Source organism: Lathamus discolor, chromosome 3, assembly GCF_037157495.1.
Source record: "Lathamus discolor isolate bLatDis1 chromosome 3, bLatDis1.hap1, whole genome shotgun sequence".
NCBI lineage: Eukaryota > Metazoa > Chordata > Aves > Psittaciformes > Psittacidae > Lathamus > Lathamus discolor.
This window is the reverse complement of record NC_088886.1, coordinates 47147336-47174214: the sequence shown is the minus strand read 5'-3', so window position 1 is coordinate 47174214 and position 26879 is coordinate 47147336. Positions and strand designations below refer to the sequence as shown.

At 42.0% G+C, this 26879-nt stretch overlaps 1 protein-coding gene across 2 annotated transcripts in view; it reads right to left on the bottom strand.

Annotated features, from left to right (window-relative positions):
* EPHA4 (EPH receptor A4) overlaps nucleotides 1–26879 on the bottom strand; it is a 108783-nt gene that overhangs the window by 59083 nt on the left and 22821 nt on the right. For both annotated transcript variants that reach the window (XM_065675034.1, XM_065675035.1), the window contains exon 4: nucleotides 7518–7673. In XM_065675034.1, the coding sequence (XP_065531106.1) occupies nucleotides 7518–7673 (156 nt within the window). The remainder of the gene's footprint in view (nucleotides 1–7517; nucleotides 7674–26879) is intronic.

The window sequence follows — 26879 nt, the reverse complement described above, 5'->3', positions numbered from 1 at the left end:
TCATCTCCGGTGATTTCAAAGGGAGCTCAGGGTATTCAGAAATCTTGAGCTAATTTGCTACATAATAAACAAGATTCATAAGAACAGGGATGGCTGCTATGACTCACCGTCGTTTAAAAGGAGCCTTGTATGAACTGGCCTGTTTTGAATCGGCAACTTGGCCTTGGCTGTACTACAGAGGAGCAGTCAAGTCTTTGATAAGTTATAGGAGCAGCAGGCATCTGGGAGTAAGCATCCAACCGTCTAATAGCAAGAAAACCTAACTAGAAACGCACTATCAGAAGCAGTGAAAAGTTTAGCACATCTGCCATACAAGATCTGAAAGCCAGCTTTTGTGTACAACACAGCAAGAATAAAGAGAACAAATAAAGAGGTGTAAAAAAGAAAAGATCCATACAATGAACAACTCCAAAGACCTTTGGAACATATATACAGACAGCAATGAAATGTCACTGGAAGTACATCAAGTACCTTTGAAGGGGCTAGCTTGGGCGCTAAGAGGCAGTACAGCCCTGCTAAGGCTTCTAGTTGTGCTGCCAGCCTCACTGATGTAACCATACTGCTACTCTCTCAACAAGGCCTCATAATGTTGTTATTGCTCAGACAGCCTTTAACAATTCTAATCAATACCCTTTAACTTGATCATGATCCTAAAATTCATCTCCCTGGAGGCAGGGCTGAGTGTGAAATAGAGAGGTTACTATTTTCAGAGGAGATGCAAAAAAAGTAATTACTAAATAATCAATGTCTTTAAACTCACTAAAATGTCTGGCAAAGCCGTGCCAGGCACAGCCTGCAAGAAAAAGCACTTTGGCCTCCTCTTTCCATCTCATAAAGCTTCATTAAACTTATATAAGTGTGGAGCTGTCAATAATGTTTCAGCATGTGAGCTGTGAAGCCCTTCAGATAAGCCTTTGTTGTTGATCTTTAACCATCTGAAAGACAAGTTATAACAGAGAGTAAACACCTGGGCTGTGTAAGTTTAGGCTTAGAAATAAAGCCCACACTTTCCTGTGACAGTTGTATATGTTGCTGCCACTAATTGCTTCTTTCAGCAGTTATGGACAGGTCTCCTGTTGCTGTGGGCTCATTTACACAAGTACTGACAGTTCGGACAGCCCTCGCCTCTTGTCTGCCTGGCTATTCCTGACCATTTATCATTGTAGATTATGTGTTTTTACGACTGGTGAGACCAAAGTCAACAGTCCACAAGATGTGGCAGCCACTTGAAGTATCAGTCATCTGCTCGATTTCTACCTCTCCTTTCTGTGCACTGTTAGCTTTATGACTGGGTTTTAATAAGGCAACTGACTTGGTAAACAACTCTTAATTTATTTATTCGGGCAAGATTCTTTTGACTTCAGTGGGAGTTCTGCCAAGCTAGGAATCTTGGACCAGCGCCAATGATAAAATGCCCGTTTTACTGGCATGTACAATTTTCTACTTACTTGCCAAAAGAACCCTGGTTACCAGCTTCACAATAGGCTTTGTTCCTTTTACCTGGAGAACAATCCAATCAGCAATTCCTCTTCTCTCCAGGCTACGTGAATTAAGCGAAGAGGTCCAGTTACCACTGGCAGAGGTTTGTGAAACTGATGCTTGCAGGTGCCATCCCTGTGGGCTCTGGTGCTCTCTTCCAAAATTACCATATAAGAACATTTTGCGTTGCCACGTATGCTAAGGCACATTGTCACATCTACTCTAATACACTGTGCTGCAGACAATACTAGCTGTGTTCACTCTTTTGAGATAAAAAGAAGTATTCCATTGCAGATACCAGAAAGTTACCCGACAGTCTGACAGGAAAGAAATCCAGACAGAAAAGTAAGTTGTTCTGTCATTGGCCCAACTGCTGAATTTGTTACTCTGTTAGCCCTCTAATTTACTTCAACAACTCTACAGAACTGGGTCCTGACTAACCAAATCAATGCCCCCACTTAATTGAGTAAATGTCTCTGTTAATTTAAGGTTCTGGCCAGAAAATCAGAAGACAGCTAATAAACAGTTGCTGTATTTAAAGGAGTGGTGATTTCGAGTCTACTGATTATAAACACACATTGTCAAATTACTCCCGTCTCTTCTCTTCAAGCCATAACCACTCCCCTTCTTATTCAACATTTTCTCAATTCCTTCAGCCCGTCACCACAGACGAGGGGAGACAGCCTTCTCCTTTGAGATTCCCATCACTCACAATCCCTTTCTCTCAGTCTGGCAGCAATGCATGGTCTATTTTTCCAGCCTGTGTGGAAAAGAAAAATCATTCTCTTCGTACTGCCTACCCACTGTTCCCTCTGCTCTTGCAACTGCCATACTTGCACCTTAAAATGCATTTTGACAGACTGTTTACATAATGAACAGCCTTATATGATGTTTTATGAACAAAATAAGATACAGACATATATAAAGAGGTGGAATAATTATTACACAAATTTAACTTCTGAATATCTGTGTTGGCATATACTTTACATTACAGAGAATGGGGTCCAACAACAGAGAGTGGACTGAACTGCAGAGTTCGGACTAAAGTAGTGCCAGGACAAATGTGCAGATCCTGGAAAGGAACCACGACAACACCAGTGCAAACCTACCTACAACATACTAGCCAACATGACTGTGTGTTGTACCCTACTTTCTTATTCTTCTAAAAGCTACAACAGTGATAATCAGTGTCTGTCTGGAAATTTCAAAAAGGCACAAGTTCAGCTGAAGGAAAAAGAGCACATTTGTTTATTTAGTAGTCTAAGCAATCATAATAAATGTATGCTCAAATAATCAGCTCCTGTGTAATTACTCATTTGCAAGCAGTTATTAGGTAGGTAAATTCACTCTTTTTTGAAAATCCGGGTCAAATATTTATCTCTGAGATATATTAAATGCAACAGAAGATTGTGCTAAGGGTGTATATTAGATCACAACATTTACAAAATTGAAGTGTTTAAACCTTTCAGACCTTTTTTTAAAGCCTTGACCTTGGAAACAAATAAGGACAGTGTTATTTTAATGTGCATTCAAATCTTAACAACACAGTCACACAGCTCTAGTGGAATCCACATTGAGTTTCCACTGTAGATTGCTCATCATTTCATTATGGTTCATTATGCTGATAACTGTCAGAAAGCATTAGAAGCAGGAGCCTTGAGTAATAGCACTGAAATGGTAATTTAAAAACAATATACTTTCTGGAGGAAATACAGCAGTGCACTAAATTCAATTAGAAGAGGCGAATGTAAAGACAAGTAAGTGATGTTTGCTGTTTGAAGTCAGGCTCTTCAGTTTCTTGATAACCTAAACCGGAGGAAGACCTTCTAAAGCAGGCACTTTTCTCTTGTATCTCACTAAATTTGCTCTCATTATCTCTAAGATTCTCCAGTATAAGCTGTCTTAAATGCAAATATTTTAGAAATATTTCAGGCCACGCCAAAATATCTATAAATCAGTCACTGTTTGGGTGGCACAACAGACTAAATTATTCAGGGTCATTTACTGAGACAGATTTCAAGCTGGACAGTCTATGCTGGTAATCTCTCTTTTGTAAAAGGCTTCCAATTAAAAATCATTAATAATCTGAATCGAACAGACAACATAAACAATACAAAACTGTCCTGTTCTCAGTCATAATGTGATCATTGTTTGTTAAGGAACAGTTAGAGAATTCAACTCATTAACGGTGGGGACACAGGACCAAAATCCATTAATTTGGGTGGGAACTGCACCTGCCTGCACTAGACTGCAATTCACAGACTATCTCCTTACAGAGAAGGAAACTCAGGGATGAGGACCATAATTGAGACTGATTGTTTTTCAGCCTCATGGAGTTGTGTATTGGTAAGGCAATTTACTCTCCATTAGATTGCTAACCTCATGAAAGACCCATCCTCTCAGCAAGTATGAAAATATAATGAAGGTCTAAACAGTTGCCTTAACGTTATATCTGTGATGCTTCCAAAAGGGAAAAGCACCTATGTTTTCCACAACTTTTGTTCAAATGTATTACAGGTCAATTACACCATCCCCATGCCCACTCTGATAGCTGGTAAGCCCACTCTGCTTCAGAGCTGAAAGTCTAAATTCCTGAGTTAGGTCAAAGCGGCAGATCCAAGGACACCCTGCTCCTCAGTGGTGACTAACATGTTGATGATTATCCCCATGAGACAAGCTCAACGGAAAAACTGCATTAGTAAATGTGTATGTCAGGGTGTCTATGCCTGGCCTTCCAACATACCCTACTCCAGAGTCTCCTGTGCTCGCATCCTAACACATTCTGCTCTTATTTGTACAAGCTTTGAGCCAGACATAACTACTCACTCTAGCAGACCTAAATAAGAGCAGAATACTAAAACCAGAGCTTCAGCTACCTGTTCAGATTAGATGCCTGGTTTACCTGAAGGTTAAGCACAGTTTGTACAACTCAGCAAGAAATGGAGATGTCAGAGAGTGGCATTATGGAATGAGAAAACTCTAGAGCACCTCTCCAGACCAGTGCATCAGGAAATAGGTGTTGTTTTTATTATTTATCATGGCAATTGCAAGAAATGGGAAGGAAGGAGAATTCTTCAATTCCCTTTCATCCACTAGCACAATCAGGCTAATGGAAAGTCACAACAGTCTTCCTCCCCCAACCTAGAAGGAGAGAGAAGTGACGAGAACAGCCAGTTTTAAAGGAACTACAAAGGAAATCAATAGCCAAGGGTCAAAGCTTTATAAAAACACATCCTAAGAAGGCTGAAGTTCTTAATCTTAAAAAATGTTTAGAAATAATGAAGAAAGGATCAATCTACAGTCCATTCCAGGTGTCCTCTCCAAATTACCAAATGTTACATTTATTCACCTGGTCTAATAGCTCTCCAAGTGAACAGAAACCTGATTTTACAAGCCAGTGGAGCAGAGTCTATCTTTTTGCTAGAAGAATGGATCTCAGATACTGTGTTTTATTTCTTCATTAGTGTGCCGTCACACTGAGCGATTACTAAATGCAGGCCTGAATGAGAATACCAGGGTTAAAGAGAGCGTAATGAACAAAGAAGGTGCCTTATTATTATGGCTGTCAGCACAAGGGAATTGGGTTTGTCACCTGGTTTAACCAACTGGTAAGAACTGATTAGAGTCTGAATCTGTCTGAAAGAACCTTTGATGTTTACGCTCCCTTCTGTCTCCACATCTTGTCAGAAAAGGCAGACAAACAGGGAGCTTCTTCCGGAGGGGCTTCCTTCAGCACAGCCCTCTAAATGCTTCCTGTCACTTGCCTCAAGTGCGTGGGCAGAAGGCTACTCAGTGTGGGGAGTGCGGTGAGCAAACGGCTCCTCCAAACCCCCTTGCAACCCACCCCTTGAGCATCACAGAGGTGCACCACACATGCGGGGCTGCATCTTGAGCCTGAGCAGGTACCACCGTCACAGCAGTGTTGAAACAATGCTAGGGCAGACCTCAAAGAGGGGATATTAGCAAGCACAGCAGTGAGTGGGGGAACAAATCTGCCCCACAAGCCAGCTCAGAAATAGCCTCTGTGTCTTCCTTCATCTTGGATCACAGAAAAAGAAGCCCTTAAGATACACGAAAATGCAAAGCTAAGAAATGGGACCTCCAGAGACAGGCCTGCTTGCCAGGACCAGGTGTCTGTGGGATTGTGGTGTTCGCTTGCTGCTGCATGCCAAGTTCTCCTGGACTGCTGTAGAGATGAAGACTGAGATGAGCATCATGGACCTTGCCTTCTCTTCTTCCCTCTTCATGTTTGCAGGGTAAAAGACTGAGATCGGGGACTTCAACTTTGACAGACCTCTGAAGACAGGAATGGTGAAGGGTGCCAGAAGTAGGCCCAGGACTTGACAAACAAGAGCCAAGCTTGCAGGGGTACATTTTTGCAATACAAGAAAAACATACATAGCACTTGCTAACAATTTCCCCATCTGGAAGTGTTTTGCTGTCTCCTTATACTTCACTCACTCCACATGCATAGTTAAATTCAACCAGTTAATTACTAATTTGATTTCAATTTGGTCAGGATACCTCTCACTAGGACTAGGGCTTTATGAGAAACTTTTGCTGCTATAACATTATTTAGGGTGTAGCTTCCAAACAATCGTTTTATCGTAAGACCTCTTTCCTATCAGAACGGTCAAGCTTTAGATCTTCTTGTGTAAATTATACTGTAAAAAGCATCTACATACCCACTTCAGCAAGGTTTCATCATACAGTTAGACCTCCATTCCCAGTCAATTTTTGGCAAGGGATATATGAACCTATCTTCTGTCTTACTAAGCAAAAGCAGCTGCTCCTGGTTATGCCCAGGCCTGCTTAAACACCACCCAGAAAAATTCACAGCTGAAAAGAAGGAGATCACTGAAGAAGAGCTGGAGTCAAGGGGGTGTGGGGAAGGGATGAGTGGTGGCTTAGTTATGGACATACTTTGTTTCTGCCTTGTAAGGGAGAAATTAAGATTTAAATAAATGTGAGTCATCTCTCCAAAACAAATTTGGAATATATTAAAGTGTTACAAAAGAAATACCTCAGCCTTGTCTCGCTCACAGACACACATACTCTACATAAATATACAGCTGAACTCCAAAAATCTGGAAGCATTTCCAATAGCTTTCAGGAAAACCCACAGACAGATATTCCCTCGTAAAATACAGCCCTTTTGCTTACTGTTTCAAACTGCCATGCTCCTACAGAAATGAAAACTGAAGAACTACGTGATCACAATTTAACACCAGGGCATGCCTGGAATCCCAGGTCTTCAGCTGAGTAAGCCATTAGCCAACACATAAGACAAGGAGTTGTTTCAGCAACCCCATGAGTGTGCTCAGTGCTCCACACTGTTTGTTCTCCCTACTGGATGTATTTTGGTAAAGCTACAGCAAATTCCATTTGCTGTACATGCTATATTTGCCTACAAAGGATAAAATAAACCATACCTTGGTGTTTTTTTCATTAAGGTTTAAGATTTATTGCCACCACCCTTCCAGATAAGTATTTTTATGTTCCTAACTGCAATCAGCCATATTTTGAGTGAATTAGATATATAATGTGATTATAAATATTACCTATTTACACTAAGTCACACAATTATGAGAAAAGCTTCTATAATTCCTACAAACATCAATATTGAAAGAGATGAAAGGTGATGTGATCACTGGACAGGCCCTCACACTGGAACATCAACCTATATTTTATTTCCAGCTCTGTTACTGAGGTGTTGAAGCCACTCCTCTTTTGCAGCTTTGTCTCCTTTCAGTCTCCTGATTTATTTAGACTGTAAGAAGCTCCCAAGTGTCAGTGCAGCCATGTCACTGTTGGGAATTCAGGGCAGAGAACTGATGCTTTCTTTCCCAGAAGTGTGAGCCAAAATGCTAACCACCTGCAATGGGCTGTAAGAGCTACTGAATGCTGCTCTCAGAAGCAGGACACCCCTAAGAGACGCAGGTCTCTGGTCAATATTTCCTATATACATGGTGAAAGAAAGAAAGGAGAAGAAACAGATAATAATAAAAGGGGAAAAGACTGTTCAAAGACCAACTTACGAGTGCAGGGCATGGAGGCAGCATCATTTTCAGCTCGGAAAAAGCCCCGGTCGCAGGTGCAGGAGGTAGAGCCTTCCCAGATGGAGTAGCTGTGAGGCGGGCATTTGGCACAAGCAACATCTGTCGAGAGAGCCTTGTAGTATCCAATTTTGCAAGCTAGATGGAGGAACAGGAAGGAAGAGTGTTACTTGCCCAGGCTGTGATCCTAAATTGCTAGCTTACTTATTCAAAATCAAGGCAGGAGACATTTCAAAGAGATCTAATGATGTCCTCTTAGCCCCAGGTGAAGAATTAACAATGATGACACCCTTAATGAGTAATCCCATGTCAGGGGATACTGATTTCTAATTCCAACAAGAGCCATTTTAAAAGCTGGCTTGGAGATGGTAAAAAAAAATTACACTCTTCTATTGGCACTGCCAGAAAATCAGCTGCCTCTTTGTGCTTACTGTGGAGTTACATGCTGTTTAACCCATGTCCACCTGCATTCAGGCACACACAGAGCAAGACAAAAGGGGCACAATTGGTTTATTCTATGACCACTTAAGGAATGGCAGCTGACAGTCAGACACTGCCAATTTTTAAGAGGGACTGGGACAGGAACCCACTGCAATTGACAATGAGGCCCCAGCATAACATGCCCGGAAATGGCACGTCTCCCTCCTGGCAAGGCAGAAGTCATTTGGCTCTTTCTCCCCAAGGGAGGAAATCAGCAGTGTTCTCTCCTCCTTGAAACCACAGCATAGCAGTTAAGTGCACCACTGCCACCAGGTCCCACATGCAATTGGCAAACTTTCAGTGACATCACCTTTATAAATGCAATGCTTACACGAATGGCTACTTTTACCTCGCTTCGAAAAAACTCATTAGCATCATTGATAACACATTTTCATAGTGGCTAACAGGTATGCCATCCTGAAAATTTCTCCTTGGCTAGAGATAAAAGCCCACCATCACCACTGGCTTTCAGCATTATGGAGAATACAGAAAATACCCAGGCATGCAAACATGTAAAAAGGAAAGGTTGTTCCCAGGATTTACTGCATGACTCACTCTCACATCTTATCACGTATCACACACACCACCTCTGGGGTTCTCCTGCTATGCACAGGCTCCAGTACATGGGGTGCAGACCTCTGCACAGCCGAAGCTCACTCCTATTTTACCCCTGCCTTAGTCCTCCTTGCTCTTTCCCTCCTTTTCTTATTAAGCCCTCCAATGGGATATGGAGAGGGATTTCAGCAATGCGTTTATAAAACAGCAAGTTACTCCACTCTTATTAACTAAAGCCATTATGGAATTTCCTTAACGAGTCTTAACTTTATGACGTGCAGTGCACCATCTGTAAGAGCGCCAGGAGATCAGTCCTTTTTTGCTGTGTCTGTTGCTGGACCAGAGGATGATATAAAAACACACTGCTTAAGTGACTGAGATTTATGCTTCCAGAATTTACATGTGTCACATTATTAGGTAAAGTTCAACCTAGAAGGTGCTTTTTGGCCATGCTTCAAATGTCCTTGGGGTTTCAATTAAAACCAGAAACCACAGCTTTGGTAGGAAGAATCACAGAGGTCAAACGCAGCCTCCCCACATCAGAGACAATTAGTCCCTGAACACAAATACAAACCCACTGGGTATGGCCAGACACTTGCAGTACACAAAGGCAACTCATGTAAACCACCTTCCTCTGTTTGCGATGTGAATTGCCCAGAAATAAAAATAAAAAAAAAAAAAAAATTAAAAAAGGAAAAATATCTTTAATTTTTAGATGTGATTTGCAGTACCTGGTGAGTGAGCTGTACTATCACTACATGTCCTCTTGTGCCCTGTTTAACAACAGCAGCAGTCAAGTTGCAGATACTGATCTGAGACATTATTCCTGGTTTTCACTGTCACAGCTGAGATCAGAAATACACCTAAACCTGTACAAGACCAGGGCAGTCATATCTTCCTGCCATATATAAATACAAGGCATGGAAAAACAGAATATAAGAGAAGACACCAGGCTGACTGCTGTTATCCACCAAATTATTTCTATTCTTCAAGGCTTTTAAAATAAAACATGGAAACTAACATTACTGTTAACACAAACATCATAGTTCACAGAAATTACTAAATGAAAGGCTGTCTTTAGCCTGTTCAGTATTAAAATACTTAGATGATAAATATTGGGAGATCCTGCTCAGGCTGTAACATGATGTTGGAAAAGTAGGAAAACATCAGAGGTAAAGATTTTTGCAACCATTCCTCCTCACTGTCTTTTCAGACGTGGTGGTTTAAAGGGAATAGATGGATTCAGTGGATACTGCAAGGTCAACCGTCTGTAATACAAGGATTTTTTTCTTCCCCATGCAGTGTATTTTGTTTTCTACTATATTAAGCAAAGATCATTAATATTTCAAGATGCGAAAAAAGCTCCCAAATGCAGTGGTTGCTCCTAAAGCAAACACAGCCATTTTCCTTCAAAACCCACCTATTCCCGAACACTTGGTTTTCTTCATTTTAGCGTGATCAGAGATTCATCACATTTCAGCATATGGCATGAAAGGACATTAGAGAATTTGCTGCATTAAACCAGTAGTGCTTTGCCCTTAAGAGCTTCATGATACCGTCACTTAAAAACTCGAATCTAATCCTGTAAAAGCTGTTCTTAGCATGAAGTGCTGCTGACACACCTATTACAACCAGTGCCTGCTAAGGCTACGGATGGGCTTTTTTTTGAAAACTAATGATTTAGTAGGCAAACAAGAAGCCTGTACAGAACCTGTTCCCTGAAAGTCTTTATTGCTTGCTCATGACAAATCTTCATGCAGCTGCCTTTCTAGGAAGGATTTGCTGTGTGAGATCCTGCATGAATGGAGTTCTTACACAGTTTTCGAAAGATACCATTGTAAAAAGATTAGTTCACATGTGCAGTGCAAACTTTGAATTCAATTCCTTAGCTTTGCCTTAATTAGTTCTTTCTGTTAGGTTTGGGGCTTTTTTCTAAAGAGGGAAAAATCTTTTCTCGCATTCAGATCACCCACAAGCAGAACAATCATCTGCGCTAGATCCAAGGAGAATTCTCAAACAAATAATTTCAGCATGAAATAGCTCAGTTTTTCCTCAGGACAAATCACATTGATTTTAAATGGACGTCAGCTTGAAATAATTATGTTGAGTCCTAATGTTAAAATCTATTTGATTTCTATTTCTCTTAAAACGAGACAGGATTTGGCAAACATTGATGGTCATTAATATATGTCTTTTTTAATTTATTTCTTAGTTTACCAGAGTGATACATGTTAAAACTGCAAAAATTGCTCTGAAGATTTATGGAACTTCAGTCAAATCTGGAAGTCAGTTTTTCTGAAACTATGTTTCAAACTTCCATTTTCCATTAAAACCTGATTTTCAGACTTGTGGCTTTCTCAAAAAAACAAAACAAAACAATAAAAAAAACAAACAATCCAACCAAAAACCAAAACTGAATTCTTTTCAATCACAGCTACAACAAAATAGATGTATTCTATTGTTTTTAACTATTTTTAAATAAACCATGTTTTTTTTCCAATTGGGGTTGGGTGTTTAAAAACATGACTCTTGCAAATTTAATGTTGTTAGAATAAAATCCCCCTGTCCTTACTCTTAAATTGTTCCTTTGTCCTTGCTGAAATGGCAATGAATCTTTTCATCATAGTTTGGAAAAGGCTTGACATGCTTAATAGTTCTTAAAAAAAAAGAGTGTAATGTCTTGCAAAGGCTTCAAAACCTTCCCAATCTCTTTGTTGACATCCTCCTAAATCGTTAAATATGCAGTGCACATCTTAAGAAATCCCAGCAAGCTTCAAGCAGAGGCTTTGATAGTGCCATGGAGGCAGCACTCAGCTCTTCATCAATGATAAGGCTAAGCAGGAGCCTGAGCCAGGGACGAAAGAGACCCTGGAGCAAGGTGGGACTGAGCTCTGAGTAGAAGATGGGATGGGGAAGGTCCAAGCAAGCCAGTCCTGAGCTAACAGCTGCTGGAAAGCAGCTCCTGCAGCAGCCCTGGCAACTATGGATGAAGGCCAGAAGATTCTACCTGCTGCCTCAGCCACTGCTAAAGAGGAGAGCTCACAACCAATACTGATATCCATATTAGGAGCTACTAAAGAGAATACGGTAAATAAACAAGCACAGAAATATGGTTTTGCTCAAGTAAATCTAGTTAAGTCAATGAACATCTTATAGAATCACAGAATGGTTTGGGCTGGAAGGGACCTTAAAGATCATCTGTTCCAACCTCCCTACCATGGGCAGGGACACTTTCCACTAGACCAGATTGCTCAAAGTTCAGTCCAGCCTGGCTTTGACTTCCAGGGATGGCGCAGCCACAACTTCTCTAGGAAGCCTGTTTCAGTGCCTCACCACCCTCGCAGTAAAGAACTTCTTTATATCTGATCTAAATCTACTCTCTTTCAATTTATAGCCATTCCCCCTTGTCCTGTCAATACAGCCCTTGTAAAACAGCCCTCTCCAGATTTTCTTTAGGCCCCCTTGAGGTACTGAAAGACTCTTACAAGGTCTCCCTGTAGTTTTCTCCCAGCCAAACAGCTCAGCTCTCTCAGCCTGTCTCTGTAGCAGAGACCCTCCAGCCCCCTAATCATGTTCGTGGCTTCCTCTGGACTCATTCCAACAGGTCCAGGTCTCTCCTATGCTGGGGGCCCCACAACTGAACTCTGTGCAGGTGGGGTCTCACAAGAGCAGAGAATCTCCTCACTCAACCTCCTGGTCATGCTAACTTAGAACAAAATTTGACATAGACTTCCTAAAGTGCTTATTTGCAGCAGCAGCAGAAAACACAGTGGGATGGCAGTCCTGTACAGGGGAAAGTATGGAAGAGGCACAGGGATGCTGGACTACAGAGCTATTACCCTACAGATCCCTGTGCTAAAGGCTGTGATCTCAAAATGAGTTCTGCAAGGAAAGGCCTTCAACCAGGAGAGGATCAGCAGCCAAACACAAACCACACTCGTGCCTCACCTCTCCTTCCCAAGAGGGACCAGTGCACCACTGAGAACATTTATTATCCCAGGCAAGTAAATAATATAGCTAAAAATCTGTGGAGTTAGCTGAAATGGCAGAAATTATGCATTTAATAGTTTCCATGTTTTGAAGCAGAAAAACATACCAGCTACGTACTCATGCAAATTTCACAGTTCCTCGAGATGCAATTTTGACTCAGATCTCCCTCCACACACAATAGAAGAGAGTAAACTTTTTTAAAGTCAATGATTGCAGCCAACTTTAATGATAAACCCTAAAATAGTTTTCTTGGTGAAACGAAGAACAAAGCAAAGAACTTAAGAAAAGGTTTTTCAGTGTCAGACTCATAAATTGCAGCGAGAAAATAAATATGTGCTTAAAGACTTTTGAAAAAATACTTTGATAGCATATTTCATGTCTTTCATCACTGGTTATTTTTTCTACAGCTCTTCCCTGTCTAGAAATATTTTAAGCTCATGTTTTAACTGCACCCTTAGGAACAAAAAGTTACTTCTATTTTTTGCCTCTAATGTTGTTCTTATTTTTTAAGAGGATGGATTTTCTCGCTCGGATGGTAACAAAACCACATCTGCCACATAAGTAGGCAGCATCTTCTCAGCTTTCTTTTACTGTTATTTCCATTTCTGAGCAGATTTTTGTGTGTTAATTATAGAACCCAATTGTTTGGATAGTCTCTTTTGATGAGCTTTCTGCCCTGCACCATGAACCCCTCCGTTATTGTACAGCTGTTTTGCTTCCAAATGCTCATCAGGGTTTTCTAATTGTCAAGCTGTCCCAGCAACTAGTTCTTTTGACCTTAAAGTCAAAGAAAGGGAGTCACCCTTGTCTCCCCGACATGAATACTGCAGGAGTCCCGGTGCCCCCCCCCAATACCTACGAGACAATGCCTTTCCAGATCATTGCCACTACAAGCATAATTGGGTTTTGGGTGAAATGAGAAGATTTTAAATAGAATGAATTAATGAGTTTCTTGTAAAATTAAGTCGTTCTCCTGGTCCAATCTAATTACTCAGTGTAATGCCCCTGAGGGTGATAAATAAAGATCCTTAGAAGCCAAGGAAAAAAAAAAAACGGGGGGGGGGGGGGGGGGGAAGAGAGGAAAAAAGCTTTCTCTTGAGCCTTTCTTAAAAGTCAAGTTGTAGAATTTGATGCAATGTACCAAATGCTGTTTCCAAATAACGTCAGATTCCTTTGATGTTCACATTGTAAGATCTTTGCCTCCCGTTAATAATGACCGTAAGATTCAGAATTCCTTGAGATGCTGTATGGTTTCTACAAATTAAAAGGAGTTCCCCTTCTTTAACTTGTATATCTGATGAGAAAACCAGCATTTCTACACACTAAGCATATACTTCTGTTGCATGAATGATGCAAAGAAACACAAACATAATCCCACTAAGGGAAGAGCCTAGACTGTTTGACTTCAGAGCACTTTTATTCCATGGCTGGGTACAAACCTGAGAAGTTCAAAACAGAAATAAAGGGACCATAGATGCAGTATGCACTATGGTGTAAAATCCAAGTTCTGTTTAAGCTGTGGGAACTGTGTATGCAGGTACGCTTGGAGGTACGCACCTCCTGTGCAAAGCTACAGCATAAACTGAGTGAAGCTTTTCACACAGCCAGTCTGAAGAAGTTTACAAAAAAAGCCATCTTTGTCTTTTTCCCCAGTGGTGCAACCTTGGCTACAAGTCCACAACTTGTGCTGTGGTTGTTTTTAAACACGAGGGAGGGACTGACCCCGTGATGACAGGAGACTTGCAGCCCTGGTAGGAGCAGAAGAAAGAACAGCTGCCCCTCACAGCCCACAGGCATGCTCCTCTGCTGGCTGTACCCTGCTTCCTCCTACGGCTCCTACAGCAGGGACCTGCAGTCTGGCAGCCAGTCACTGCAGGTGATGTGACCTTGCTGCTGCTGCTCACCTCACACCCACATCCCTCCCAAAGCAAGCTGCATGAGAGCATAGACCCTCCCCCCCACTGCCCTGGACAAGCCCAGCCTATGCACCCAGCTGAGCCTTCTCTTCCTCAGGCTCAGCATGTCTTCCTAGAAGTGCTCCAGCCCTCTGATCATCTTTGTGGCCTCCTCTGGACTCAACCCAACAGGTCCATGTCCTGTGTTGGGATCTCCAGAGCTGGATGCAGTACTGCAGGTGGGGTCTCATGAGAGCAGAGTAGAGGGGCAGGATCACCTCCTTTGACCTGCTGGTCATGTTCCTTGTGATGCCTGCCTCATCCTTCCTTTTGGTGCCTGCAGAAGCAGGTGTCCTTCATACCCCTCACTAGGTCCAACTCCATCCAGGCTTTGGCTTTCCTAACTCCTCTCCTGCATCCTCAGGCAATGACTAGATTATACAATCCTCCTGGGCACTTCTCTTATGTTTCTGAGCTGTGCCAGGGGCACCGTGCCCATCCACCCTCGCCTTCTGCTACACCTGCTTTGCCTTCTGCAGCTGCAGCGGGCTGTTTCTGCGCTTTCAGCAGCTTGTCCTTTACAAGCCTTTACAACGCGGGCTTCTTCACCACACTCCTGACAAATTCCTGCACAAGCCAAAATCTGCTCTTCTGAAGGCCAGGGCTTTATTTTTTTTTTTTAAATATATGTGAAGTCCAGTGAAATAGAACAGGGGAGATGAGGAAGTAGCTAGCTCAGCAAAGGGCTGGGCTAGGACAATGGGACAGGACATCTGATTCAGCAATCTGTTCAAGAGCATGCTACAGGCACAAGCAAAACTGCCAGGTGTATGATACAAGAACTAGAACAGCCTATTAAGCCTGGAAAAGGAGGTTTTGTCCACCCAGGCAACATTTTCTTGATGCAGCCTTCAAAGTCAATTGTCAGGCATTTTTACCTCACAGCCCTGCACACTGCATGCTGTGGGCACAGACCCGGGGCACCCCTGCCATCATTACACTGCTAAATCCTCTCTGTAGGCACAGGCTTTGTATTTTTGGAGTTCCACTCCTAAGCAGTATCAGTTCTCCTGATAGAAGAGAATTTTACGCAGAGAAATGCTATACTTGTCTTCTACAGAAATTTTTCAAACCAACTTGTATCTCATACAAAAGAAATGTAATTATGCTGATAACTCAATCCTTTTAAAAGCTGAAGCCTACTTATCAGTCACCTTTTTCTAAGGAAACTAGACAGTCAAAGGCATAGAAGAAAAAATTAAATACATACACAATTCATATGTTAAGTAAGTTCAATAGGCACATCTATGGAAAAGTCCTAAAATGAAAAATTAGCTTTTATTCTTAGAAGTATTAAGAATTATTCTGAACTTTGCTACACAGCTGATAGATCACAACTGCTAAAAGGAAAAACCTCTAAAAAACCCACAAGCATGAAAATCTCGTATTTCTATGAATTTATAGCTTATATATGCAACACCTCCCTCTGCTATAGCTGTAGTACTGGGGGGGAATAGCTGGGGGTAAGTCTGATATTTTCCACCTGATGATTGCTACTGATCTTTGACAGTGCCCTGATCTTACATTAGCGCTGCCGAAGCTGCCTGTATCCAACTGCCTCCAGCCTCGAGCTTGGAGGGTCAGCTGAAAAGTCTCATTAAGACATCGTAGAAGGAAAACCAGCCCCCAGACAGAATATCTGCTGCACTGGGGTTTTGTCTGAAATGAAAAAGTAGAAAGCTAAAATTAAGGGTCTGGGTGAAATAATTTCTGACTGAAGAAAAAAAAAAAAAAACAACAAAACTGATCAAAGCCCTTTTCTCAGTGAGAAGTCAGCACTTTCCACAAGGAATGAAATCCCAACCTGCTCTGCTCTCTACAGGAAGATATTTGCTAGGGCTGGCAATCGCAAGTGAAGCGGCCGGCACTCCACCAGCGGGAAACAGAAAGGACTGTTTGTCCTTTCCGTGTCTCCAGGAGGTGTCCCTTCTTTTCCTCCTGGAAAGCCCCTTCCTTTCCAAGCGGCTGGGTTCCAATACAGCTGAGTATTAAACCCTCGCGTACCTTCATATTTAAATGCCTTTACGAAGAGGGATGTCCTGCTTAACGGGGGAGCTGGCACCACAGTGGCTTGCATTTTTACTTCTATTGTTTTAAACATTTAAACAACAAGCAATTGCCCTGGTATGGTAAAGACGCCTCTCCTCAGAGGCCACAGTTGAACGTCTGTGTCCTTTTTCAGTGCAAGGAGTACTAACACACCGCCACAAGTGCCAGCACACTTGTACCAGCACTAAGAGGATCTTTAAGACACTACTGCCAGAGTCAAGTGTTCACAGACGTTCTCCGTTTCGGAATGCTCAGGCTGTCACTGTGCTCTATCACAATCTTCATCTAAAGTTTAATCACCTTTATACAAGCTGAGAGATTTACGAGACTAATCAGTTTCAAATAATTACTCAATTAGAAAAACAAGTTGATGGCTTCCCTTGAACAGAAGCAGCACAAGGAAAATCACAAAACTAACAGATTTTTAAGCAAACCTAAGTTAAGGGTATTCGTATTTAAAAATAAAAGGACAAAAACCAAACCAAACCATAGAAAATAATAAATTTTGTTCTTTTAGCAACTAAATGGGGGGGGGGGGGAAGGGAGGGGGGAAATGGGGTGGAGGGTGTAGAATCACTACTGAAGTTTTACACTATACTCCAGTGAAAGCTGATTAATTGGCCTGAATCTCCACATTAACAGGCACTAATCCTCTTGTCAGGGGACCTGCTTACAAGTTTCTCTCCCCAGTCATGTAAAAAAAAGCACTGATGGGAACAGAGATCTGTTATCTCAAAGCACTGTCCAGCCAACCTGGGATTATCTCTCATCTCCTAAATCTTAACAGCTCTGTATAAAGGCAATTAAACTTCCAACATTAGATGGAGTCAGATAGAGCACAGTAGCAGTTTGAGCAGTTTGACATGGAAAGGCCTAACATGAGCTCCAATGTTGCTGTTTAAAATGTCTATTTGCTCCAAAAACAAGCATCAGATGGTGTCAGCTGAGGGTTTCAGACTCAGAAAAAGAGCGCACTCATAAGGTATTAAGGAACATCCTACATGTTATTTTGAGTTATTTTACAAGTGCTTGTACTTTATACATGCTAATGAGACACTGCAAGTTGGCTGAAATAAGTATTACATTAACACCCTTTAAGAAATTGTCTATTGTCAAGAACTTGGATGGATCCTGTGTATAAAACCTTTAATGCTCTCTCTTTTGCGCAAGTGGAATTTCACTCTGCAGCATAACTCGGCATAGCTGCAATGTTTTCTGCTACTGCTTGAACTTGTATCATGAGTGATGGAGCCACATCATGCCAGCAAACTAAAAACTGCAGTGTTTTTCTGGGATTTTTTTTATCCTTGGGTTAACTGTGAACAGCCCAGAACAGAGTTCAAGCTAATGTCTCCAGAGCTGTAGCAAGATGCCTTAATATGGTTTAATCATTACATCCTCTCTAAACTAAATGGCTGTATGACAATATTTAAAAAAGAAAGAAAGAAAAGCCATTGTGGTCTCCCCAGGGAATTGCTTGACACAAAGGTTTTGGAAGATGCCTAAATATAGACAGTTCTGGTGAGATCTGGGTCTCTGCAAGATAACAACTCTGCACTATTTTTGACCGTTTAACAAAGATGCTGGGAACACAATAGCTGCAAACAAACACGCTTTGGCTCTCCCCAGCACTGCAGAAAATACAGAGGTGCTTACAGAATCATGGAATCATTAGGTTAGAAAAGACCTTTAAGATTATCTAGTCCAGCTATTAACCTAACAGTTACAAGTCCACCACTAAACCATGTCCCTAAGTGCTGCATCTACACATCTTTTAAATACCTCTGCCTCTGAGAGACTCCCATCATCATCACTGTAAAAACTATCAATCTTCTACTAAGTAGTACATCAATCAAAATAGTGGCATGGAAATCATGATCCATTAAGTGCTTCACACTTGATTACCCATGACATCTTAGAGAGGGTCATACATTGATGAGTTGCTTCTCTCTTCTTTGCCCTTTGCTATTTGGAGTGCATGACCACTTTTTGTTCATTACTAATGCAAAGTTCAGCACAAAGCTTAATTCCAACAAGAGGAAAACAGCAGCTCAGTTGTTTGTCCTTTTCCCCTTAAATTCGCTCAAGCTGTATGTTTCTTTATTCTACACAGATCACACCTTTTCAGAAAAAGTGTCAGATTATGGGTCACATGCAGGTGCACTCTTGTTTAAACATGGCATTCGCCACCAAAGACATTCTGAAAGTGGAAGAAGAAGACTCAAACCACCAGGATTTCACTAGATGGCTTTTTTCCTGATTCTACCCTATGTGTGAAAACCAGTCTGAAGATTTGCTCCTCATTGGGCTAATTTCGAAAAACCCAAAATACCCAGGGAGGCATCTGGAAGCCATCATTCTACATTTGTTCTCTTTTACAATGTGATGACTCACAATGAGGTGCAATCTTAGGGCTACAGGAGGAGACTGAAACAGTCACCCAAGTGTAATTCCTGGCTGCGTCACAGAGGCAGAGGACAGCCTGCCTGACCTTCCTCTGGCATTCACAGGCACAGTGTGTATCACAGTATTAACAGGAAAAAAATCACCCATTTCCTTTCGGCTCAGCTAGCCTCACCCTCTGCTCAGTAACATCCAGTTCATCTCCCTGAGGATCACGGGAGATCCCCAGATGTGGATTACCCTTTCTCACAGGAGTTAATGGCAAGAAAGAAGCAGGGAGCAGCAGAAGAGAAAGCAGAGCTGCTCTGTTGGATCCCCTAAATTGAAGAGTAACTACACAGACACCCAGAGCATAAATACTTCAGTATACTTGCCTCAGTTTATCCGCTTACCAAGTGGCAATAAAATTCACAATAGATACATCTAAAGCTGTTGTGAGGTTTAATTAAGCAGTAACTGCATATAGAGCGCTTGGAGATCTCCAGATAACAAGGTACCTGTACAAGAGAGGAGGTGATTTCTTCTGATGAAACAAAATCTCACGGCAACAACCTGGCAAACCCAGCAGGGAACATCCAGGGCTGTCTCAACTCTCTTTTTACAGCCTTGGTAGAGGAAGCTTGTGGAGATTGTTTACACGCACTTTTGCATCACAGGCTTTGGCAGGATGTTTGAGAGGATGCAAAGAAATGACTGGATAGGCTGAGCACTCAGAGCTGTGAAATACAGTCCCTATTTAAAAATCAAAGAGCTGGGAATCTGCTCCTGTCAACAAGCCTTTCAATAGAGAAGAATAATTTAGCAAGAATAGACGAAATCTCCCACCTTAGGGTGATCTGGGTGGCTGTGAGGAGAAATGCATTTTGGAATATAGTTCCCACATTCTTTTGTTAAACTTCTGTTGTCTGGGAAAGAGCAGAGTGCCAGAAGCCCTTGCAGGTGAATACCTTGGCTGTTTCAAGCTCACTTGATTCAGAGTGATAGCATGTTTATCTAGATGTTTGGAAAGTTATTAATGAGATCAGCAAATCCTTTCCATGTATAAATTATAAATCACCTTCAGCAATGCCATGTAAATTATCAAGTCAAGTGAGAACATGCTTATTTATCTGTGACAGTCTTTTATCACCAATAAATAAAAGCAAGAGAGGGAATTATCTGGGGAGAAGTGTATCACTCTCAGCACTGAAGAACAATCTGTTTGGTCATGAGCAGAAACACCAGTGCAGCAAACCCCCTGTTACGTCGCCTATCACAACCATCCTGAAGGAGACGCAGGAGTGGCATTGTGCCAATCTAGGAGTAGAAAAGCAGCACGCTTGCTGTCCAGGCTCCTGACCCTCTTCAGAATGGTTTCTACCACACTAGTGCATCAGCACTTGCTCTGCAGAGAGCAGATGACTCCCCCAAGCCCACACTCAGTGCCTCGTCTCATCATCACACTTCCCTGCGGAACAAGTAAAGATACCAGATATACAGAGCCTGGTCTGGGGGACCTGTTTTAGCAGCCCTAGCAAGCAAGAGGTTCAGAAAAAGAATAACCAGAGAGATACCGGTTTTATGAGCAGCTGCTGCGAGTTCTGGAGAAGAAATATAATTTGAGCTGGACCTTGCTTTTAAACCCTTTCCTATCCTGAATTCAGAAGACCCATCATACACTAATTCCTTTCAGCTGATATATGGCATCTTTACACCACAGCTCTGCCCATCCTACTTTGAGGTCCAGATAACCCACAGATTTACAACACAGCTGCTGCTTTAAAAGTACAGGATTTGGCCCAGTTGTGCAATGGGCATTTCAACTGATAAAATTTGAAAGTAGGTTTGTTTATGGAGGCAGTCATTTGATGAATGCTTTAAACCAAGCTTTCTTCAAGAGTTCTGCAGAAAGTTTCCTTTTGTATAAAAAGGTACTTAAAAAAACACATGACATGAAATAAAATCCTGGGGAAAAGAACTGCAGAAACTGATGCTACACATGAGCAAAAATAGTTGTGATAGGTGTCTTATCCCGCACCTTAGCCTTCGTCAGGCAATGCCAGGGAGGCTCTCAGCAGGCACACCAGTGAGCTGGTGGAAATGATGAATTAGGAGAGGAGGTGGTAGGGGTTCTCTGGCTTACTCCAGGGGAAGCATCCAGAATGTGAGTCTACCCATCCTAGAGCAAAACTGCAGTGGCTGAAGGCATATGTGTTGGAAGTGCTTATTGCTCCTGGGGGAGATGGAGCTCACACTCTGGGTGCTGCAGGAAGCATGCTAACCAAGGCATGAAATAATGCAGCTTCAAGAGAAGACCAGCTGTGGCATAAGGGACAAGCTCCCCAGCTGACCCAATCACTAAAGCAAATGACTTCTCACTCAAATGGCTGGGTTAAAGCTAGCCAGTGCTGAGGAACCAAGGAAGGGTTTCTTCCCCCTCTCCACACAGGTCACTGCAGGCCACTCCTATCCCCAGCAGGGAAGTGGATGAGCTGGCCCAGTGAGGCTTTGCCACATTGCCCTCAGCCTGCTGCGCCCCCGGCCACCAGAGCAGGTACCCAGAGGGCACACCCAACATGCTGGGATATAAGTCAGGACACAGCCCAGCCTGCAGAGCCCTTACCCCGACAGTGGTGACACACCAGAAGAAAAGCTTCCGTTCAGATTCCTGCTGGATGTCGTACAGCTGCTAATGAGGAGAAAGTGACAAAACAAACACAGTTCTGCTCCTAATCTGGAAAAGTATCCGTCTCCAACAAAACTATTGGCAAATAAAGCTAACAATAACATCCCATTTTGGCTCAGAGGCCCTCATGGCTGGCATGATAGAGCTATTATTTAAATATCTACATGATATGTAAATCAGTGCAAGATAATAAACAAAGAATTTAATTGTGGTAACCATGGAACTATTTAGAAATGGCCAAAAGCACCACTGACTTCAGTCCAGGCCACAAAAATTCATTCTAGCAAAGAAATCTGGCTGTAAGTCTTACGGAGGCTTCACATGCTCTGGAGCTGATGTGTGACTCACGTCCGCCCTGATCGCCCGCGCTCCTCCTGATATGATATCTTATGAGTGCTCCTGTTATCTACTCTCACTAAACCATATCAAGACTTAATTTTGCCACAGCAATTAACAGAATGCTATCAGCAGTATTCAGATTGCATCTAAGATCATTTAGGAGAATGAGGTTTCAAAATACTGTTGACAAGGGGATGTGACACCAGTTAAACAAATATCCTCAGGTATGCAAGACTGTTTTCAGCACAGAGTCTGAGGCAGAAATATTCCCCTTTTTCTCTCTGCCTTAGTCACCTATCAGTGGATTCACCCTCAACTAGAGAAAACCACCCTGCAAAACTCCACTGCCTTCCTGGTGTTCTGTGACTACCAAGTTTCACAGTAAGGCACCATACAACTACAGATGACTATCAAGAGCAGTCCCAGCAGGTATCTACAGCCACCAAAGACTTTTCCCCTGTGCCCACCACACAGAAGGGCTACTTGCACTCTGCCTTTGCTCACCAAAACCAAGTTCACTGAGAATTTGTTAGGCTGCCTCAGCCAGAAGTGATTCAAAGACCATCATTTGCTTGAATTTCAAGTACTTTGTCACTTGATTACCAAAATCTTTATTAGCCTATCAAAAATACACAGGAAAACTTGTTCCTTTAAAAACTAATCCTCAGATAAGCATATTAGTTTTCTGTGCTCCTTATTTGCAATTACTTAGCACTTTTTCTTGCCTGTGTTCATTCATTAAGAAATATAACTCAGATAAACAAACCCAAGATTTTTTAACAAAATCAAAACATTAAATTTGTACATAATCAAGACTTGAAGGAGTTAAGCAGAGCAGGAGGAAAAGTGCTGGCTGTGATGAATTAGTTGTGGCATATCAAGTTTATTTTCTATGCGTATTTTTCCTTTGTGGAGGTGCAGCTGAACAGCAGCCACTAATGGGTCAGTAAATTTGCACTGTACCAGGCAGAGCCCAAATACTTGAGATGAGCAACCAACTGAGCAAGATGGTTATTTCACCATATTTTATTCTTACGCATTTGCTTACTTTTGTGAATGTGCTATTTATTTTTTGAGTTCTCATCATAGGACATAATTTTTTGAAAGACCTTTATTAACGTCATTTGTCAACATTAAGTTGACAAATAAGGCTTTGACATTGCAGCTGCTTAGTGACTTTATTTTGTTCAGCTGCACAGCAATTTTAGAGGAATATGGGGCTTGAATATTTGACTAAAGAAGAGCAAATTCTGGGCCTAAATTAGATGTCCCCTACCCAGATTGCCTTAAAACAGCAAGGAAAGAATGAAAGTCATTCCCACATTGGAACAGTTACCCTGGACTCACACATGGCTAGCTCACCAAGACCCCTTGCTGAAGGCTTCCCAGGTCCATGGACGTGAAACAGGAGCCTCCATGCTGGAGCTATGTCCTGCACTGCCCAGTGAGAGCCCATGGGCTGGGGGTACCCAGCTGCGTTCCCTCCCTGCTGCACATAGGACCCTCAGACAGGGACCGAGGAAGCCCAGTCCAGAAGACAGAGCCGCTGCCCTGGTATATTAAAAAGTTTCCCAGAACTGCTGTTAAGGCGCAGCCTCGGTATCCAAATACTTTAATAGTTACCTGAACATGCACAGGGCTGCGCTGACTCATAAGCACTCAAAATTCTGCAACTGAGGATTAAATGCTGCCTCAGAGCTCGTTCACCTTGTTACACACACAGAGCCCATGACAAAAAGCATTTGCAATTCAAAGCACTCACAGATTCAAGGTCAGATTTCTTTCCGTTTCAAGAATTCTTCCTATGTGCAAAGTCTAAAGTACTGATACGAACAGATTGATTTTTTAGCATCTACTTCAAGAAAGCCAAGATGAAGGCTATCATTATTTCAGCTTCTTGAGGGGGACTTCCCTGTCAGTGTGCGTTAGGCACTTGTTAAGCAAAATGTTTTGCAGTAAATCACATGGAAATGTGAACTCAGCAAATGCCAGAGGCAATGACAGGCGGATATAAATGACAATTAGAAAGGTGTGTCCGGATGCTTGAGGTATGAGCCATGATAAAGTGCTTGTGAAATTTCACCTGCCTGGATTGGGACAGAGGTTGTGGCCTTCAGAGTAGAAAAAAAAAAAAAATATCAGATGTGCTAATTAAAAAGAAAACTAAATGTCTGAACAGTCATCCAAATATTCCAACCTCAGCAGGGAATAGAACCTACAGATTGTGGGAATTAGTATGAATCAGACCTCACTAAATGGTCACAGCAAGCCTGGAGAAAGACAGTACAAGCCAATGGTCACTTAGCTGGCAAGAAGACAATTCTTTCCACATAATCATTCATTTGCACTGACAGCTTTTAAAGCGGATTTAGCAGATCTGTTCACCTTCTCTGAGCTGCTTTTGGCTTTTTACAAAGTATATGGAGCTGATCACAGTCCTTGCAAATTTTGAAAAAGAAAAGCAGACAGACATATACTTTAGCTGATCAAATGTTTAACATTAACATCCATTACCATCACCGGCAGCTAGAGACGACTAACAAAGAACATGAAATCGCATTAGTGCATTCAGCAAACCTTCAGAAAATGCTGCTTTTCACAGTCAAAAAATAGCATACCTTACCAGCCCAGATTTCATCAGCCCATTCTGTCAGCAGTAAAAGCTGTTTCTAGGCCACAGCATTTTCCATTAATGCAGTCTGATTTGCCACTGCATTTTCAGAAAGCTGAGGTGAATGTGTGATACTGAGAGTGGGCAGTGGGTAATCCAGAAATGAAACTCCTCATGTAGGGCAAGGTCAAAGAACAGCTGCCTATGGAAAACCCCACACAGAGGGATTTGCATACCACATTCTAGCTGTGTATTCCCAGGAGCTTTGTACCAGGGATATTTTAAATAAACAGTAATATATTTCTCAACAAATGATTTAAAAGCATGGAGATAATGACTTCTCATGTGGCTTTATTACTGACTGCGCTTACAAATACATCACCTGGGTAGTTTTATTTCCCATATTCGTTGATCTTCAAGAAGTTCTGATTATTACTCACATTGTTCTGAGAATCATATCTGTTTCTAGTACCAGAGAATAGAAAACAAGCCAAAATGAAACACAATAGTATTTATGCAGCTACTATGTAATAGTTACTTAAGAGAAAACCCTGCCTCTATGTTTCTAAGAACTGTGGTACTATTTAGAAGTAGTGGTGAAAAAGCTGGTGGTGGTTTTTGATAGAGACAACTATCATTCATACGCTACCGGTGAACCAAACAAAAATTAACAAGCTCCATAAAGCAATTAAAATCCAAAGTGTAAAGTAGATGTAATGACTCAACAGCCTGATCACTACTCTCATAAAACCAGTCTAATAACACAGAGTCTGAGTCTCCTCACATTGACATCAACATAAATTTAAGTAGCAAATTGAAATTCTCATCATTAGTGGAGTTTCACTGACATAAAAGTTGCAAGGCAGGAGAAGCAAACCCAAGGGCTGTGCACTGAGAAGACTCACAAGAAACCAGATTTGTGCATTGCAGTAAATCTCCGTGTGGTTACGTTAGGTGTCACTTTATGGGCCAGAGGACAGCTATCAGCAGTTTGTTGCATGAGCTGCACACTGTGTTGTTTGATCAAAATGCCGCTCTCTAAAGACAATTAAGTGGGCACTGCCTCTCACATCTTAGAATCAATGCACATCCTTCCTGGCAATGAAAAGAACCTGGAATGGTGATCCAAATACTCTCCTGTCGGTTTATAAGAAAACCCAACACACACACACAACCCTAACCCCAAACTGCAGAGGGAAAGAACAGCACATAAGCTCACAGTTTTTGCATTTTTAAACCTGTCTCATTACTGGGAAGACAGCCCTCTTCCCTCCTTCCCCCTTCTGTACTGAAAATAGTAATAGCTTACAACTTGTATGGGATTCAGACTTAAAACTTCATTCTTATTCTAGACTTGTAGCCAGCTGAAAAGTTTTAAAGATGTTGTAAGACTCAGTACAATAAAACAACTGTCCTCGGTCTCCCAGATAACAAGCAAGACTTTTTTTAGTGTTTAAAATAATCAGTATGCATTCCATGCATATTTAAAGACATCTTTGTATTGTTTCTTTGTAAAGACAACTTTGGGTCTCACAAAAGAGGCTGTTCATGGTCTTCGGCAATGCAGAGTATATTAATTGGGCAATACCTCACAGTTATTTTGGAAGGCTAATTCGGATAGGCCATGGCTCTCACTGCACTGACTGGTCACTTGCTGCCTCTCTAGAGGGGTGGCAGTGAATTAGGAACACAACGGCATGTTTGTGAGGTGAATTTCAAATATGCTTGGGTATCACAGCATGGTTTAGCAGTGCCCCTGAACCACAAAATCTGGTGGGTTGCTATTTAACAACCTAGTTTATGCACCAGATGTCACTGATAGGTTGAGATCAGATTTTAACTTGGGATGGGAGAGTTCAAAAATTAACTAGCTACTTCCTGCCAACATCCATCACCAAGCCCTGCCAGGAATGAAGCAGCTATTATTCACTGCTTATGCAGCTCATATCAAAGTTAGCCCTCGAACTCATGATATTAAAGAGTCCGTGCTACATAGTAATTTGGGACACCACCTGCCTTCTGAAAATGTAACCAAGATGCTTAAGCAAATAGAGCAACCCATGAATCAGAAACTTCCACAGCTTGGTTTGAACAGAGGAGCTCAAAGCAGCCAAGGATTTGCATGAATGCCACTGCACCCTTCCCTCCCACCCCCCTGAGGCTGTGCCCTCAGCAGTGCCTGGAGGGAGGCTGAGGAGGGAAAGTTGAGCATGGCTCAAGCACCACCTTGCAGTACAAGCAACTGAAGGAAGCAGAGCAGAGCGGTACCCCTCTGAAGTTGGAGGTTTCTCAAGGAG